The sequence below is a fragment of the Euwallacea fornicatus genome, chromosome 13 (assembly GCF_040115645.1).
Source record: "Euwallacea fornicatus isolate EFF26 chromosome 13, ASM4011564v1, whole genome shotgun sequence".
Taxonomy (NCBI): domain Eukaryota; kingdom Metazoa; phylum Arthropoda; class Insecta; order Coleoptera; family Curculionidae; genus Euwallacea; species Euwallacea fornicatus.
Window position 1 is genome coordinate 78,878 of NC_089553.1, and position 20,718 is coordinate 99,595.

At 34.8% G+C, this 20,718-nt stretch overlaps 1 protein-coding gene across 2 annotated transcripts in view; it reads left to right on the plus strand.

The window, feature by feature from the left end:
- LOC136343058 (homeobox protein unc-4-like) overlaps nt 1-19,715 on the plus strand; it is a 41,637-nt gene extending 21,922 nt beyond the window's left edge. For both annotated transcript variants that reach the window (XM_066289430.1, XM_066289431.1), the window contains exons 2-4: nt 3,034-3,218; nt 17,229-17,433; nt 18,611-19,715. In XM_066289430.1, the coding sequence (XP_066145527.1) occupies nt 3,034-3,218; nt 17,229-17,433; nt 18,611-18,885 (665 nt within the window). In that variant the 3' untranslated portion in view covers nt 18,886-19,715. The remainder of the gene's footprint in view (nt 1-3,033; nt 3,219-17,228; nt 17,434-18,610) is intronic.
- The last annotated feature ends 1,003 nt before the right edge of the window (nt 19,716-20,718 follow it).

Here is a 20,718-nt window from a genome sequence, read left to right on the forward strand (position 1 = left end):
TTAAGTGTTTCCCTCTTATAATTTAACTATTTAATATTAATGAGTGTCTTCATCAGGCTCGAGATACAAATTGCCGTCGATTAACCATTAATTTAATAACTCTGATGGAGCACACGTATTAAGCGACAACGGTTTGTAAACAGGCAGATTGACTGAAAGCTTCCCTCGATAACATCTCGGAAAGGAAAGTATTACGTTCTAAAACAATAACTAACAAGACACAGCCTCAATAATGATTATTGTAAGTAATGGTTGCAGTTGAAGTCATGAAACGAGCCACAAATATGCAAACCGAGGATAATTACACGGACAACATAATCAACTAAAGTCGCGGTTCTTTTAACCATAAACAAGAGTTAGCTGTTAAATATGGCAACATTTCGATGGCTTGATTATATCCCAGAGGCTCTTGTTTTTTCTTCGGCCAATGGCTTTATTAGCTCACTTGCTTCGAAGTCGTTTTTTTGGCCGGCAGGAGTGCCAGTGGCGGCCCTGAAGATTAAACGATGTTAAAGTGTCTTTTAAAACTTGCTCATGACACCTTTTTGGGGTTTGGAAAGATTAAAAATGAACGTTCTCTCCTGAGAAATTAAACATGCCAGATATATTTCCAGCGTTTGGAAAGCTAGTATCGCATTCGTTGTGTTTAACTTTCATGGGGGAGTCCCAATAAAATAATATTAAACCTATTAAAAATATTCTGCAGTTAGGAACGTAACTGATACTATATTTGTTATCAATCAATTGTCTTTTACAAGCTACGTTCGAAATTTGTAATTTAGTTACTACTTTTTCCCATAAAAAAATTTCGTTGTGCTGAAATAATTTGGTTTGCAATGTAACAAAAGCCATATAATTTTTTTCATCAAAAATTTCTTAATTTTTTGACATATGCTTCTGAGGCGGCTGAAATTGATTTCCTAGCGGTTTCTGAAACCGGGGAGTCAATTTATCTATCTTCAAAGTCATTCTTCTCCCTGAACTTTATACGTAGTTCCACATATATTTATTATGTTAACATCTTTTCTTATATTCATCAATTTATTTAAACATCTCCTTATCAAGAAATTAACTTGAATTAATTGTGCCGTTTGGGGTACCGAAAATCGGGTTTTAGTAGACATCATTTAAATCGAAGAATTAAATATCTTGCGACCTCATCGGAAATATATGTTCGGATCACATTTCCCCCTATATTTGAAACATGGTTAACCCAAATATGTTCAATATGTATGAAGTAGGTTGTTTATTTACCGTCAAACCCCCCACTGAGAGTTCAAACATAATAAAAGTTATACTTGTTAATATCCATATAACAGAAGAAATGCAGTTCCCATATCGCAATGACACAGGAATGCAACAAAGACAGCTCAAAAGAACCAAGGTCAAGCCCTATTCGCAATGTTGCCAAACCCTGAGAAATTAACCTGAACTGCTTTTTATTTTTCTTGTGGATCTTGTCATATATTTTTCGAATGCTTTTCGATCAATATAACATGGAGAACCACATTAAATTCCATAGTTCATAACTCTGGAAAAGATTCTTTTTCTTTCTACCTGAAACGTTCAGTTATTTTCATAAGATGCGCAAATTTTTGTACTTTCTACGTCCCTGTTTTACCTGCAATTTTCCATAAATCTTCTGTGCTCATTTCCATTAATTACAGCAGTTACAATGGCGTTTTAATTTGGAGAGAATCGACAATACCGTAAATTCCAATATCCGTTTCAAAGAGAGACATGTCATGGCTGGGGACACGCTTCGAATGCTAATCGTGGTGAAATTAAATTTCCCAAAATTATGCATTATCGATTATCTCGATACGTGACGAATTTCCAATTATTGGAAAGGACTAAGCTGATTGGTTAATTTACAACCAATAATTATTATTGTTTATTCATGACAAGAAAGTGAGTTAGGTAGCGGTAAAGGGTAACACTGCGATGTTTATTTATAACGGGCGAAGCTGTCAATTAGTATTTGCTATATTTTTCTTGGATGATTATAAATTTGAGTCACTGTGTACATTTCTCAAGTCATAAACAGGCCAATAAACATTTGATTAAGATATTGTTAGAGACCGAGCACATTCGAGTTAAGCCATTTTGTGTCAGTCTCGTTTTCTAAGTCGAAAATCCTTCTTTATAACGTTCCCAGGATTATCCTCGGACTGTTTATGAGTTATTTAGGAATACGTAATGGCCGTTTAAATGCTAATCAGTTTAGTGTTCGTGTAGAATGATTAAATTTAACTTTAATGCTCGGGCGCAGATTCAACAAAAACCATCCGTTAAGCAACGGTTATCTTGGAGATCAATAAACTTTACTGAAAATTGAGGCTTTAACAAAATCCATATAAAAGTGTATAAACATAGTAATTACTGGAAATGCTGCGGAGCCTTATATCAATTTTGACGATCTTTAAATGCAAAATAACAAGATACGGCATCGTCAATTACCATAAAGGTCTATAACGTCTCTATTACGATGGACAGCTTTGCCAGCGTTCGTTAGAGGCATGTGGTGTAAAAAAGAATTACGGTTACGATAATGAACCTAAAGAATTGAGCAGAACATAATTCTGCCTCTATATTCCATCGGGAATAATCCATTTTTTCCCAATTTTAAAAGGAGCTTTAAGTTTTCTTCACTGTGACTGCTCAAAGGAGCGCATATCTGAGCTTTTTGTTAAGCTTGAACCGACTTGCAAGTCCCCTCTATTAATTTTCTATCCTGAATACATAATTGAAAAAAATATTATTCTATATAATTTGGCGAGAACTGTGATTTGGTGTGGAGCTTTATAGGTTATCAATTTTTTAGGCCAATACCGGTGAAATGCTTAATTCAGCCTTTAGGGAACGATAGAGATGTCAGGAAGTTACCTGTATCAGGTTTTGCGTTTTCCATTTTCTGATAATAAAAGTTTTCGTATAATTTCATAGCAGATTTTAAATTAAAGATGTATCAAAATACAAATATCCTCTTTGGACCTTCTTTTTCAGTAACTTATTTACCAACATTCGTTTCAGGTGCAGGAAGTAGTGGAGAAGCTGACTCAGAGTCAGCAGCATCGAAACGAAGACGAAGTAGAACGAACTTCAACAGCTGGCAGCTGGAAGAACTGGAAAGGGCTTTCATTGCAAGTCACTATCCAGACGTTTTCATGAGGGAAGCGTTGGCGATGAGACTGGATTTGAAAGAGAGCAGAGTTGCTGTAAGTATAAGAACATTATTGCTTGTAAAAATATTTGTTAGGCCGCTGATTTTTACATAACACCGAAGGTATGAACGTGTACCAAACCCGGAAAAGTAATAGAGCCCCGTCTTTCATTGTTAATTACAGGAAAATAGGCAAATTGATTAATTAAACGTACGAAAATTTCCGAATTAGTTTCTTAAAAATCAGAGACGTACTGATATGATTATCATTGTACTTAAAATGTTTTTCAAAAGTGGAATTTGAACAAAAATATGGTATAAAAAATAACTTGTTTTGCCAGTCATTGTTCTAGTTGTTAATTGTAGGTGTGAGTCTGTTAAATCTAATAAAATCGACAAGTTTAAAAGCAGAAGCGTGCATTCTCGAAGTAAAGGATGAATGTAACGACTCTGTTCCAACATTTATTGTTACATTGCTTCTAGGTCTGCGTTATATGAAAAAATCGACAATTCGTTTACCTAAAGAACAATAGCGTTTCATATGCAATTAACTGACAAGAACAAACTAATATTTATACATTTTTTGTAAAACTAAAATTAAACCAATCTTACTCGTAAACAGAACCCGTTATCCTATTCAAGTTTGTGTAAGAAAACAAGTATAAACGTCTTTTAAATCTAGGAAAATTAGCAAATTGGTTCCCTGAAAACTAGACGCGTACCAGTTCTAACTAGATAATTATTTTAATTTTTGATTTTTTCTCAACATAGAATTTAAACAAAAATATTGTACTTATGTAAAACGAGGATTTATCGAGATTGATTGTTGTATTAAATAAAAAATTAAATATCTGTTATATTCAGGAAAGTCGACAAATTGTTCGTAAAGAACACTGGGATGTCATCTTCAATAAACTGTGAAATACACAATAATTATTGTACTAATATTTTTTAAGTCCAAAATCCTAATCCTCCACTGATTATTCACGTGTGAGACCACAAGCATAGACGTCGCTATTATATTAAAAATAATTAGAAAATTAATTCCTTAAAAATTAAAAGCGTATTAGAACCGATTATGTAATTTTCACAATTTTCTGAAAGTGGGATTTAAACGAGAATATTAAATGTAAGAAGAGGCTGTTACGACATTTATTGTTGTGTTAAATCTTCAAGTGCCTGTTAAAGCCAGAATGGACAAATTGTTTCTCTATCAAGCAGTGGCGTGACTTATCCCATTAACTGTATAATGCACTGTAATCATCAATATTTTCTGAAACCAAAACTTAAATAATTAGTACCGTTAAACAGTTTATTTCACCACTGAAGAAGAAATTCTAAATAAAGGCGTTTGGGTTTCTGAAAATTCAGTAGCGTACCAAGTACCGAATCGGAGTACCCAACTGATTGTTACCGTCCGCAAATTCATTAACACAACTTTACTTAGACATTCATGGATATTCCAGCCTTCTTTACCTTTGTTTCATCCTAAAAAGGAAATGGATAAAAACTCAAAAGACACTGATAAACTTCTCCTTTTCGTGGGCAATGAAATTTGAATAAAAATAAAATCGCAAAGCCAGAAAATTCAAAGCGAATAAAAAGCAAATTGATGGCGAAAAGGGCTCGTATAGAAACGCCCTCGTCGAAAGGGTCTATTTGCGCAAATCGAATATAAAGTCAGACTTTCAGAGCCAAAAAGGGAGAAAACCCATGTCAGATTTATCGGGAGAGCGAGCAAGAAAAGCTCAGTGGCGTGCCAAGTCGGAAGGTGTAGAAAATTAGCACCTGTTCTCTTGAGGGTCTCGTCTCCATTTCAAGAAAGTAGTTTTTTAATCGTTACGGCAAGTGTTATGATGTCTTTATCTGAGGCATTACCATAACTGCTGCCATTAAAGGCGGTGAAACAGAGAGAAAACAAGACACCGACCTGGGCAGGAATTAATGAAAATTAGCATGCCAGTTTGGCTAATATTACTTACCTGCACGCCAACAAACAGGGGTGGATTTCCGAGTTAATAGCGGAAAGTCCGATACGGAATATTTGCAAATTTAAGACATGATGACGACGCAAATCAGCACCTAAATTTGACCGCTATTAACATCCTGTGACCTTTCCTTATCGACCATTTAATCATCGTTAAACTTGACTGCTGTTTTATAGTCCTGCGATACTACATACAGAGGCGTGGTCTACAGTTCGATTGGCCGGCCGATATCTACTTTGTTTAATTGCCAATCATCGCTACATTTTAACAGTACTGATAAACGAGACCCTTTAAGGGCCGATCCAGGCCTGCATAGCCGTGCCAGGTTTGCGATGGTAATTAACATGGTAATTTGAGGTCGTCAGGTTGGCAGCCGGCTCTATGGCGTGTAGTGGCGAGCCTGCTCGCACCTAGGCCCTATTTTAGGGCCCGACAAAGCCCTTATTGCCGCGCCGTAATTGAGCGATATACATATAAATTGATTGGGAAATTTATAGTCCTCGGAACTTAGTATTTACTTGATGGTGGTGGTAAAATATATAATGTTGGTAATAAGGTTGTTTAGGAGGGTGCTAAAAATTTTCTAACAAAGGTTTTATAAGTTAGCGTTGGCATGTTGGGAAAATATACATATAAAACATAGAAATGTCACACAAACAGTGAACAGGATTCAATTAATATTATTTCAAAAAATTTAAAGTATCTTCCTGATGGTCCTCAAAAGTTCTGCGGAAGAAATTGAAGTGGTGGCAACGCAACAAAAACGTTCGCGCATTTCTCTATCCTTTTTCTACCCACAACTTTCTGAAATAGGCCATCCATGTTGAGCTGACAAAGGAAAGTTGCTATGTTGCCATTTTCCAGTAAGTGTGAAAATATTTTAGCCTAAAAAAATACGTAAAGCACGTCTTATACAGGGTGTTCCCTAACTACGTGTAAAAAATTTAAAGGCGTAATCCTCGACTGATTTTGAGTCAAAAATGTCTAATAAACATATGTCCGCAAATGCCTTGTTTCCAAGATACAGGGTGTTGACTGAAAGACGTTGAAAAAGGTTTTAAAGGTTTCTAAAGGTTTGGTGGTATTTACTAACTTGTTTATTGTTAGTTTTTTTTGCTACTTCCACTACTGTAAACAAGATAGTCAGTGTTATTTTGGTGTTTTACTCTTTAAAGTGAAAGAATTTAGTTCTGTGTCCCAAAAATCAGATTATACCTCAGTTTTGAAAATTTTTCAAATACCTAATTACACTAATCAAGAAATGGCCAATATGGTTTTTGTTTACGGCCTTGCTGATGGTAAGTGTTTTTCTAAAATTCAAACACCCAAAATGAGTCATTTTGGAAATAAAATCTCTTTTTCTTGTCACATTTCAACACCCTGTATCTTGGAAACAAGGCATTTGCGGACATATGTTTATTAGACATTTTTGACTCAAAATCAGTCGAAGATTACGCCTTTAAGTTTTTTACACGTAGTTAGGAAACACCCTGTATAGGAAAGTGTGTTTAAGAAACGTCGTTTGAGGATGATAATATTCAATAAAATACAGGGTATCCTATGAGAAAAATTGATTTTACCTGGAATTAAAATAAATTATTTCAAAAATCTTATTTAAAAAGCACTGAAAAAGTGCTTGTATTAATCCTTGTTTGGCTCGAAAAAGAAGAGAAATAAGCACTTCTGTAGATAAATTCGCGTTAATGAATGACCAATTTACTAAACCCAAACATAGCGAAAATTACTCCTAAAATTTTAAAATCCTGGCCTCATGGCTCATAAAGGCCTAATTAACTTGAAAGCCAATAAAATTAGCTATTAGAAAATTTACAGAGGAATTCACACCATAATATTCCCAAATGTCAACATACAGAGTGCTCAATGGAACCGATCCTATTTCCTGACTGACCGCGTCAAACATACCTTCTATGATTAGCTGATTAAATAAAAGTTCAGGTTTGAAGCAGAAATTTGATTAATTTGGATCAACCTGGCAGTCTTTTAAAGGTGAAATTTTGAGAATGAATCTTTTTCATTTTAGGAAAATTAATTGTAAGAGGGGCAGCTATCTGATTCTCAATTATCAAAATATTTGTGCAAATATATATATACAGTGGTGGCCATAGAAATAGGACCACTTCAAAAATTTAAATTTTTTATTTTTATCAGTAAAGAGATAAAAATTAGAACAAAAAAACTAAAATACAATTAATAATAAAGAAAACAATATACAAAAATATAATTTAACGAAAAATAAATAAAAATCTTCAATAAAACAATAAAAACAACATAAATATGTGGTCATAAAAATATGACTGGTAAAACATGATAAAAAAAAACAAAATTAGCAATTGAATATGGCCTAAAGTTTAACATTTGGTTGCTTCTCCCTTTTAGGCAATCACTGCCTTTAATCTTTTAGGCATTGATCTTATTAAACGCTGGCAGAGCTCACAGGAATAGTTTCCCATTCCCGTTGGACTATGGACCACAGTTCTTCTTTATTTTTGACCTGATGACTCCTCACAGCAGCCTTAAGGTGTACCCAAAGATTTTCGATGGGATTTAGATCCGGCGATTGCGAAGGCCACGGCACAACAGAACTTGCTTTATTTTGAAAAAATTGTTTCACTCGCCTAGCCGTATGTTTCGGATCATTGCCTTGTTGATATTTCCAAATTAATGGCATTTCTTCCGAAGCATATGGCAGCATAATATTTTTCATTATTTTAAGGTATTCCTCTTGGTTCAGGATTCCTTTTATCCAATAAATAGGACCAACACCGAACCAAGGGAAGCAACCGGAGCAAATTTTATATTACCACCTCCATGTTCAAGAGTTTTTAGAGTATGTTTTGGAAGCAATTCCTGTTTTGGTGGCCTCCTCACGTACCGTCGACCATCCGAACCAAACAAATTAATTTTTGTTTCATCTGAAAAAAGAACATTTTGCACCATTTTATGTTATCATCTTCGTTTTCAAAGCGAAGATGATTTTTCGCACATTTTATTCTTTTTAATTTGTTTGTTTTTGATAACAACGGTATCTTCCGAGTCACTCGGCCATGTAAATGAACTTCCTGCAATCGTCTTCGGATAGTTCTGGAACTTATTTCCAATTTTAGGTCCTTTTGAAGTTCTTTGGAACTTAAAAAAGTGTTTTTTGGGAATTCTCGCTTTATTCGGCGGTCGATCAAAATGGTTGTTTTCCTGTTACGACCGCGATTTTCTTGTTGTTCTTCGTGTTTAAGGACATTTGTTATTAACGTTTTCGATCTTCCTACTTTTTGAGAAATTTGACAAAGGAAATTGCCCTCATCTCTGAGTGTTTGTATTCTAGTTCTTTCAGTTAAAGAACAGTAGTTTTTACGCCCCATCTGTTTGTATATTAATTATTAAAACGCATCAAAATGCATCGAAATAATTAATTAGACTTACCTTTCAATTGCTATTCTAATGAATGAGCAATTATGAAGGTTTTTTAAAAAATAACGAGTTTTTAATGCACTGGTCCTATTATTATGACCACCTTAATTTTGACTGTCTAAACGAAACAGGGGAAGTACCAGGTCTGTAAATATGAAACCAGAATCTTTTAATAAAAAGCATAACTTAGCTGCGCAATAATTATAAAAAATATTTTATTCGAAATATTTCCCATCGTTACATATACATTTTTCCCATCTCTGTGGCAATTTGTGGATGCCACGCCAGAAGAACTGTTGTTCTTTTGAGGCAAACCGTTCATCGAGCCATTTTTGAACTGTTTCGTAAGAGGTGAAGTGCCGTTCTGCAAGAGCGTGTCCCATCGATCGTCACCATCGAAGTGATAATCGGATGGTGCCAAGTCGGGTGAATGAGCCGCATGCGATAGTGCTTCCCAATGAAACGTCCAAATCGTTTCCTTCACCAGTTTTGCAGTGTGTGATGGTGCATTATCATGGAGCAATATCACCTTGTGTTGCCGTTCTTGATATTCTGGTCGTCTTTCACACAAAGCTCGATGCAAGTCCATCATTTGTTGTCGGTAACGTTCAGTATTAACTGTTTCTCCAGGTTTTAGCAGCTCATAATAAATTACGCCTTTTTGATCCCACCAAACACAGAGCATTGTTTTCCGTCCACATCGATTTGGTCTTGCTGACGATGCTGATGGTTCGCCTGGAGTTACCCATGATTTTTTACGTTTACGATTCTCAAAATAGATCCATTTTTCGTCACCAGTCACAATTCGATGAAGAAATGACTTTCCGTTATACCTGGTAAGCAACAATTGGCAAGTGGTATTTCGATTTTCTTGCCGTCTTTCATTGACTTCATGTGGAACCCATTTTCCTATCTTCTGAATTTTTCCCAAAGCTTTCAAACGAATGGAAATGGCTTCTCGTGTCACATTTAATTGGTTCGCTAATTGTTGTTGCGTTTGAGTATCGTTCTCATCTAACAAAGCTGGTTTTCCACGCTCTTCGTTATTGAGGTCAAAATCGCCACTTTTGAATTTTTCAAACCACTCATAGCACTGTGATTTTCCAAGGGCACGTTCACCGTAAGCTTCAACAAGCATGCGATGTGAATCTGCAGCCGTTTTTTTCAAGTGGTAACAGAAAATCAATGCTGTCCGCAAATCGTAATTTGTAGGCACAAAATTCGACATACTCAAAGCCATTGCAAACTGTACTGCAGTATTGAACCTGTATTGTTATGATTTGAAAATCATTCTCAGATGTAAATAAGAGATGTAGTACCCTAATAACACGACAAGGTAGTACCTATATTGACCAGTAGGGATATTTGGAGGCAAATTCCGGTTTCATATTTACAGACCTGGTACAATTCTAGTATAAGGTAATTCCCCTGGTTTCTATTGACACACATAATTACCAACCTTGTAGAAATTTAGGACCGTATTTCGAACGAGATAGAATAACTTGCAATAAACTTTTTTCCATATTCAAAATTGAACCAGTAGTGGTCCTATCTCTATGGCCCCCACTGTATGTACATGCTGCCAAGGTAGTAGCTTTATAATTCTATCTGACGCTTTTTAATGTTCATCTTTCAATATTCAGTTTCCCGTAATCTTCACCGGTCAACATTCAGATTTTTTGCTAAACACAATTTCCTCACTGACAAGAAAGAGAAAAATCCTTTTCGCTTCCCTTTTACCTGTCTTCTCGTAAAACCAAAATTACACGCATCCTCCATGCAGAACGATTAACCATTAGCCAGCCAAGCAACCAGTCCTCCCAGTTATACCTATACCAAGTAGCCAAGCTTCTTGATTAATATCTTATTGGTTTCTACACTGAGGGTCATTCGGAGGTACCCGCAATTTGTAGCCTTATTTATTGGATATTGAATTTTAAGCAGCGCTGCTATTAATGGTTATAAATTGCCACGTTGAAAATTGCCTTTAAAGTGTTTGGGACTATTATAATATCGAATGTTTTGTTATTTTATATTCGGTTTAGCAGCTGTGTTATTAGGCGTGTGATACACTTGTATAATACCGCAAACAAGTACTAAGACAAAGTATCCTTGTCTTCATCAATCAGCTACAAGGGCTATCAAGTAATTAAGATCAAGCGTTGCAGCATTAACATCTTTATTATTTTTTTATTTTAATCTCCTGAGGAACGTTTTCAGTGTAATTAAAGCGGTGGTTGATCACATGCATTCTAAAGCAAGAGGGAATTTATTTTCTTTATTATTTAACTTCAGGCAAAATAAATGTACTCATTATTTCTTCGCTAATTAAACTTAACATTCAATCCAATATTTACTTTATTCACTACCTATATCGATACGTTAGTATGCATAATTGCAAAACTCGGGAATATTTTTGTACATTTTAAATAATGGCACCCCCGGATCAGTCATTTGCCCCCTCAAGAGAGCTAAACCTTTCCTGAGTAATTACAGCAATGGTTGATCTCCTGTATTGCAAGGCAAAAGCGAATTTATGTTCTTTATTGCTTAACTTCAGGCAAAACAGAGGTACTCATTATTTCTTCACTAATGAAACTTAATATTCGGTACAATATTTACTTAATTCGCTAACTGTAAACAAAACAGTATAATGCTTAATCGTAAAACTCCGGAATATATTTACACATTTTTAAAAGTGGCATCCCCGCATCAGTCATTTCTTCTTTCATGATGGTTGAATCTTTTCAGTGTAATTAAGGCAGAGGTTGATAACATTCATTGCAAAGCGAGCGCGAATTTATTTTCTTTATTGTGTAAATTCACGCAAAATAAATTTTCTAATTAAACTTAACATTCAACACAATATTTACTCAATACATAATTACAAAACTTAGGAAAATTTTTTCATATTTTAACATTTGTTAACAATGGCTCAAGATGGCTGACACATCTCCGAGCCCTGTGCGTGTGACAAGGACAGAGAAAATGTAAACCGGGCTCCAATGTTGCCAAGCTTTGATTCTTTTAAGAAGAACGTTCGATTCGTAAGGCTTTCAATTTCAAATTAATCAGTGAATAAATTTATCGAACACGAAATAACAAATTTGTTTAGGTTTATCACTCTTTGATCTAATCCTAACAATTTGTTCGTTTAATTAAAACCATAATATTCATTTAAGTATTTAGCAATTATCCAAATAGCACTATTACCTTACTCACGTTACCATCACTCTTCAATCTAGTACCGCCATGATCGGTGCACCTAATTGCCGCAGGCTCACATTATCGTAGGTAATTGTAATTACGCTCTGTTTATTAATTTTACCCGCTGCGCGTATAGATTTTACTTTTAGATTGACACATAAATCAAAATCGCCAATTCGCAATTAATAATCCACGGCCGTGTGTAATTGTTTGTTTGGAGAGATTAATTGATTGTTCAAGGATTTCGTTATTAATTACACCTAATATAGCATGTTTAGACTTGCCACTTTGTTACTTTGAATGCACACATTGAACCAACCTTATCGACTTTTCAAACGAGAAAAATCTAAAATTTTGTAGGCGTCATTATCTCAAAAACTGTGCTAGGAAAAAAACACGCGATGAGGCAATTGATAAAAATCGACCATAGAATTCAGAGAAAATTTTGAAAGTAGCTTTATTTAATCAAATGGAAGATAAAGTTAACGTTTTTTTGCCTCCCTGTATATTTCACTACAATTTTATTATAGCTATGAGCGGTGCAAAATTCTCTTATCTGCTTTTTTCTCTAATTTAGTAAAAAATTATACAGGTTATTTCGGATGAACTCTAGAGGAATCGCGTACACCATAAGAAATAGGAACTCCTTAAATTAGAGAATGCCCCTTTCTGTTTTCTTTCAAATGTGAAATATTCCGAATGGCTCCGAAGTTACTTGAGAAAATCTGATTTTTTTCAATTCCTTTTTTATTGTTTTCTGAGTTCATTTCAAAATATATGTTAAAATAAATTTGCCATTCTTTTTCTTCTCTGCTAAATGATGTTTTTAGATTTCCTATCCGACGTTTTTTTTCCTCGAAACCATCATCGACTTTGTTTCTTTAAGTAGTCAACTTTTTTTATTTCACGCGCAGTAAATTCTACTTTTTTTCTGAATCCGACGATATATCACACGATTTATTAAATAGTTTAGCCCAAAAATTGTCATTCTCCCTTTTTTAACACATCGTAACTTTTATTCGACATGATAAGTGGTTTGAAAATAATTTGTATAGATCTATCACCTAGTGACAACCAATACTTGTCAATTATATTAAAATATAATTGTTTAGTAGTTGTTGATTTGTGTTGTATTTTCATGCAGTAAAATTTACAGCAACGGAGCATTATTCCAAAGAAAATAAATTACGATTGCTTTGCTGTTATATTAAAAATTTCAAAAAATGTTCCCAAGCAATATTTTCAAAAATATGGCGAACGACGTCAACCTAATCGGTCCATATTCAAGCAATAAATTACTAATTTAAAAAAATATGGTTCATTTAGTAAACCAGTGCTGCAGTTCCAAAAAAGCTTTAAAGCTCAACAAGAAATTGCGGTTTTACTTGCGGTAGCAGAACAGAATAACGTAAATCTTCGAAGTATTGGAAATGACCATGCTCTTCACAAAACAGTAGCGCAAAGAGTGTTTCGTAAGCAAAGATGCCATCCTTATAAGTATTACATCTCTCAAAGTTTGATTTTTAGAGACTTCGAGCATAGAAGAATCTTTTGCGACTGGTTACATAGACAATGTTATGAAGACTATCATTTTCCTTATCAGATTTTGTGGACAAACGAGAGTTATTTTTCAATCAATTACATCTTCAATCGAAAAAATCATCATTATTGGGCCACAAAAAATGAAAATCGCGCTCAAACATCCGGATATCAACAGCACTTTAGATTTAATATATAATGTGGTATTCTGGGAACACAAATTATTGGACTTATAATTTATCACAGAACTCTAAATTTTGAAAAATACGGACAGTTTTTAAGAAACCAAATTGAAAATACTCTGGACCACCTTCTTTTAGTAGTTACCCGCAATATGTGGTTCTAACAATGGGGCCCTTCCTCACCACTATAGGTGTGGTACTAAATATTTAAGAGGCCGTTTTTCAAATAATTTGATTTCTAGTAAGGGTCCCATAAACTGGCCACCGCAATCTCCCGATGTTGCACCAATGGATTTTTTCTTCTGAGGATCCCTAAAAATTAAGATTGCTTTAAGACTTTCCCAAATTGATGAGTTGAAGGTTACATTTCGACGTAATAAGAAAGATAACTCCAGAGGTTTCAAATAGTGTTATGGAAGAAATTGTTAATCTGTTTTATTTATGTTTGGAAAATGAGAGTGGAATATGTGAACATAAAAAGATATTATTTAAAACCATTTTTTTGCGTTTATTTTCAAAGCCACCCTCTATGTCGAATAAAAGTTATGTTATGTTGGAAAACGGAGAATGAGGCTTTTTGGACAAATCCATTTGATAAATAATAAGAGTGATGTATCATTGGATTAAGAAAAAAAGTAAAATGTAATGACCGTAAAATAAAATTTATAAACTATTTAAAAAAACAAAGTTGATGATGGTTTGGAAGAAACGAAACACTATCTTATAGAGGAGAAAAAGTGGCAATGAAAATTTCAAATTCATTTTAACATATGTATCTCTTAAAATAAAATCAGAAAACGATAAAAGCGGAGTTGCTAAAAATCGGTTTTTCTCAAATAACTTCGAGTCCATTCGGAATTGTTTAAATCTGAAATTATAAATTTGAAAAACATGAAGAGCTGCAACTTTTCTCTAATTTAACCACCTACCTATCTCTTATGGTTTAGGAGATTCTTGTAGAGTGCATTTTTATTCAGCCCAATCTGTGTATTGAACTTAGTATTGTTAGAAATATGAGGCTCTTTGTATATGGATAATAACGTTGGGGTGATGATTTGCTGTTGCAAAAAAAAATGCATTTTCGTAGTGAATGATACAATAATTACTTCCAAATACTTCGAGAGATAAATATCAAAATACGTATATGTACTCATACAGCCCATTCATTTCAAATAGCAACTCATAATTTCGTTAAAAGTTGCTAATAGAATCTCCAAGTTAGCGATACGCTAAAAAGGGCATAGCGCGTAGTAGCGTCAAGGCAATGAACATAACTTGATGACTTGCTTTGTCAGAAAACAAAGCACCACTGTGGCTGTCGAAAATAAGAAATCAACTGGTATGTTTGATGGTGCAGTATTGCCTTTTTATATGACACCTGTCTAATTTAACAAATAAGAAAATCCCAATTCTGCAAAATTTCAGAGAAAGAAACGCACAGTAATGCCCCCCACCGCTTAGTCGAAGCAGTTAGCGGTAAATCGAAATTACAATTTGGCAACAGAGCAAAAAAACGTGAATCGTGTAATATTAACAAGACAATTGATGTGGGCGCCTGATGATTTTGTATTTGTTAATGTCGAAAAAATATAAGTGGCTCGCTGTTAAAAATAAAAAGACAATTGACATTTATGATGCATTCATCCAGCGTTGCCGATTCGCATGAAAAGTATTGAAATAAGGAATAACACTCAGCATTGAACGGATATTAAATATTAAAACCGCACAACATGAAACCCAAATCGATCTTAAATGACAAACCATTTGCATTTTTATCACGCCTTTCCGTGTATATTTTACTTACGGAAAATGGATTTTAAATGACTTGATTATTTTGTTACAATTCCGCTTTTGTTAGCATATTAGTGTTATTAATTCGTTCGTTTTTTCGGCCACGCTGCGCTACGGATCTATAATTATTTTCGTATTACGCCCTGTATAATATTAGCGCGCTCTTGACACAGCCACTAGGCTTTAATTTCTGGCTCATTATATACAGTGGACCAAAACCTTTTCTGCATATGCAGAAGAACTCATTTTCAACATCATCAAACTTGGTCTAACACTTCGAAGGATTTCAGCCCACCGCCCGCCTTTTAAAATAACTTCATTAGGCCGAACCTAAGTGGGTCGTTAGTTTCGACTTTGGGCCCAGATTTCCTCTCTAAAACCGCACGAAATTGCGCCTAACATTTTTTTAATAACAGGTATTATATCAGGCTTTTTCTAAAATAAAATTAATTTGCTTTCACGAAAACCCGACGGTTGCGGTAGTTTTGGGGTACCGTAATTACCGAGCTCGGTAATTATTTTCTTGGTCTAGGTAAAAGTGGCCTACGCCCCTGGGGCGTCTAGGCTAAGGGTTACCTCGAGGTCGGGAGGGGGTTAAAAAGCCCCGAATCGGCCGCCAAAACCAAACTCCCGAAGGATCGATTGCCCGGACTGCCAGATCGGCCTTTGATACACGCTAACTTTCCAATATTGACTGGTAATCTTGGGGGATAAATCCCTACCCAGATACGTCTATTGTTTTCGAATTGATGGTGGAATGAAGTTCCGGAAGGAACTGTCGAATAGAAAAAGTTGGAAATTTGTTATTGGGGATACTTTTCGCTCTTAAAACTTTACCTTGAAAGTAAACTCAGGTGATAAAGCAGCGAATTACATGCCGTATCTAGTACCCTACTTCATCGATATAGAAATCCCTGTGAAATTTGGAACTACTCAAAACTTTTCTCGTTTTTGCATATACAGTAGAGCAAGACCTCATGTTTAATCGGACAAACGTTGTTTGTAAGTAGGAGATTCATAAATGTTAGCAAAATCATGACACACCACCGAGACAAGAGGAATCACTAGGGATTTTTGCCCTTGTTGGAGCTTTTGCTTGAGAAAACGACGATTAAGTTACCATACTGACAAAATATACGAAATCATCATAGGGTCAAGTTATGTTCGACTGAAAAAATGCCTGAAAAATCTTCCCAATCTGTCGACATAAGTATAATTACCTCCTACGCTTTACTGCATTGTCGGAATCCCTTTGCCAGTCAGAATAGACTAGCAAATGTGCAAGTCTTTTATCGAAATGTGATTAATTTTTCCACATTTCATAAACCAACATGAATTCAATATTTGAATTATTCTGGCACGAAAAGGCTTCATATTAACCATATCCTTATCGACACCAGAAACGCTTATTCAATAATACATAAATTGATACAGTTAGCTTAAAATGAAACGTTTCTAAGGATAAGTGCATTTACCAAAGTTAAACTGTTCCTCAAAAACCCTGGTACGTGACCCAAATATGAACCTCAAATCATCAAAAATGGTCTGAAATTGCAACGATAATATCTTGCAGTATGAGTAATCAATACACCAATAATCGCAAAATACTTATTAGATCAGATCATAAAAAGAAAAAAATATATATTTATTAGTTTTTACCGTTCTTACACCCAGACATTGCCAAACAACAACAAATCTGTTTTTATAATTTTCAAAAATACATACTAGGTAACTCTTAAGAGGACTCGAACTAACCCCAAAGCAACTCTCAGCAATTCAGAAGATTTGAAAGGGCACCAAAATATCCGAGAAAACGTTCCTAATACTTCCTTTTCTTTCTCCATTGCTTCCTTGACAAATTTGATCACTACAGCACAAAAAATCAACTACCACTTCTTGATCAAACCTAATTATGATTTCTCTTTGTTTCAGGTGTGGTTCCAAAACCGGCGAGCAAAATGGCGGAAAAAGGAGCACACCAAGAAGGGACCGGGTCGGCCTGCGCACAACGCTCATCCCCAATCTTGCTCTGGCGAGCCAATCCCTCCTGCAGAGCTCAGAGCTAGAGAGAGGGCGAGACGCAGGAAAAAACTTCAGAAAGCTCTGGAAAGGCAAGCCAGGAAATTGAGAGCTAAAGGTCAGTGTAAACTGTCAATATAGTCTAAACCAAAGACTAGCAAACAGGAGATTGGATAGAGGTTACGAAACGTATTGTTGCTGACGGTAACACCATCTAGTGGAGCTTCGGCACATTAGTTATAAAAAATCAAAATCACTCAAAATCCAAGCAATTTTTCATCACGAATTACGCGATAAAGGAAACAATGATGAAGGATTATGTGTATTTTTTTGACGAGTTGTCATATGGTTCTAATACACCATCTAGGATATTTGCCCCCGCCATTTTAGAACTTCGGTATATTATTAATAAACAAATTTTTCGTATAGTGCTTCTTCAATGTACATGAATGACATACAGTCGCTCAAAAAAGTATTAGTACAGCGGAAAAAAAATTCTGTGACCCATAATTTTCGACTGATTTTGTTCAAAATTTGTATAATGAAAAATCAATCCTAAACTCAGTTTAGGGGTTCGAGCAAGTTTTGAAAATTAAATTTTTAGAGTGCTTTTTATGGTCTTAAAAAAAAGTCCATTTCGAAAACTTCTTGTGCGGTGGAAATTTTTCAGTAGGATTTTAATGATCCTGTAGAGGGGATTTTTCTACGTATATCCTGAAAATTCGATCAAAGTCAGACCACAAATAAGGGAGTTGCAGCTGTTTAAATTCGCCAAAAAGTGACGATTCTCACGCAAAATAATAAAATTAAACATTTTTGGCGAATTTAAACAGCTGCAACTCCCTTATTTGTGGTCTGACTTTGATCGAATTTTCAGGATATACGTAGAAAAATCTCCTCTACAGGATCATTAAAATCCTACTGAAAAATTTCCACCGCACAAGAAGTTTTCGAAATGGACTTTTTTTTAAGACCATAAAAAGCACTCTAAAAATTTAATTTTCAAAACTTGCTCGAACACCTAAACTGAGTTTAGGATTGATTTTTCATTATACAAATTTTGAACAAAATCAGTCGAAAATTATGGGTCACAGAATTTTTTTCCCGCTGTACGAATACTTTTTTGAGCGACTGTACATGTAACTATTGCAAAATGGCCAACTTACGCCATTTTGGATAGATTTGGGCATCTGTGCCAACTCTTTTTATGTGTTCAGTAAAAGATGGCGCCACTTTTGAATGTACTCATTTTTTTCTCGCAATAACTAACTGACTTCTTTAACTTTTTGTTTCAGGTATTCCTGTAGATCTTGTAGCCCTAAAACGGGAATACTTAGCTCAACGGGGTTCAGACACCTTGGACAGTGACAGTGAGATTGATGTTGTAGGTGATTCGGGCGCCGAATCAGAAAACTTCGGTGACAATTCGAGGTTCACCCCCTCGCTGAACGACAACAGTGATAACGGCATGGACTTGTCGTCGACAGCGCACGAGCAAGACGACAAGAGCCGGCAACGACTGAACCCCTTTAATTTCAGCATAGATTCGTTACTGAATAACAATACTTGAAAGTTTAGTGTTAATTAAACGGAGTTAAAGAGATTAAATCGAGTTCTGAGTGTAAATGTATATAGTTGCAATTAGAATGGGCATTTTGTTTTTCTTTCGGGAAATTAGTAAGTAACACTCAATTGACTCGATTATTACATATCCAACGTTTGGCGTAATTTTAACAATAACTGTGCAATAATAAGAAAATGTCATTTTGTGTGATAAATGTATGATTTATTGTGTGGGTTTTTTGGATGAATTGGGCTGACAAGACACTGAGAGAAAGGATTAAATAACATTTCCTCAATGTAAAGTTAGTGTAAGAATTATTTTGTGATACTTATCTGTGTAACGTAATATACGAGATATTTATAATGCTTTTGAGTAAATTATGTAAATTTGTACAAACACATATCCCTAAAGATGGTACTAATATTAATAATTTATTTCATTATATTGTAAATATAGAAATGCTTTTTTGGATGTAATGATAACTTGCACCTTGAATAATGTAATATTTATAAAAATAGAGTAAAAGAGTACCTTCTGTTAGACACATAAAATAACTAGAGTAGCTGTTTGAAAACATGGAAATAACTGTTATAAATTGTGTAAATACCCTCACGAATAATCCTTGTGTAATTAGATACATTTCTTCGGCTGACCATAAACTTACAAGGGAAATATAGAGAACGGCTTAGTTTAGTTCCATTTTTTGGTGAAAATTGCATTTTTCACTGCAACATCGAAGCATTATAATACCCTAAAGGGCGCGGTAAACTGCAAATTGATATCAATATGAAACAATAGTTCAAATACTTAATAAATCCATTATTTATTCCATAAAATTTGTTGTTGTGTTTTATTTTCTCCGTTGACGCAAATATCACCATTTTTTGTGGACAAAAATGCGGGTTTTAAACTATGATGACATAAACAAGTGTGATAGCGAAAATAAGAAAAAAAAATTCGAAATAGAAACTCAAGAAAATGGGTAGTAGAGTGAACGCACATTATTTTCATAAGCGCGAAGGTCTACAGACCTGTACCTGACAAATCACAATCGGCGCTTACTAGGTATTTATGTGATGGACAATACGCTCACTTCAGTACTTCGGTGCATAAATGAAGAAATTTTAGTTAAAAAAAATAAGTTAGTGTAACCAATAATCCACATGGATCGATAGGCTTTCATGCTAAGAGCTTAATAACGTCATATCTGAATATGTTTTAACAGACCATTGTAGATTTTTAGATATGCAAATTACACCTTTACTTCATCGATAAACCGCCTTTGATCTGATTTCTACTTACTGGAAAAACTTCTTTTTAAACAGCTTTTTAGCTTATTAATTCGGTAAAACCTACAAGAGGTCCAGAACATAATTATGAGGGCGTATAGTTATTTCCTACCATCCCAAACCCAATATTGGTCCAGATATTAATTTAGATCCGATCAAATTTGGTGTTTTTATTGACGCATCGGATGAAATTTTAATCAACTTTTGATTGATCGACACATCCCGACACCGCCAATCAGTGGCGTGCTTTACTCTACACGAACACCTGATTAAGCTAAACAAGTTACCTATTCGTATTTCATTAGGATCGGTTTCCTTGATTATTTTAAAGCAGCCCTCATTAAGGGCATAACGGTGTCGCAACCTATCATTTTCTTAAGCATGAAAGAAACTTGCCCGCAATTGAGTCATTAGGTCTGTTCAAAAATCACCGTCTTATCCGATGTCAGATCGGGAAAATCGGTTGTTGTGCACGCCACTTCCTGTCGTGTTCTAAGTTGTTGAAAAATTATTTTCCTTAGTCAAATGGGTTGTTAAATTAATATTCGAA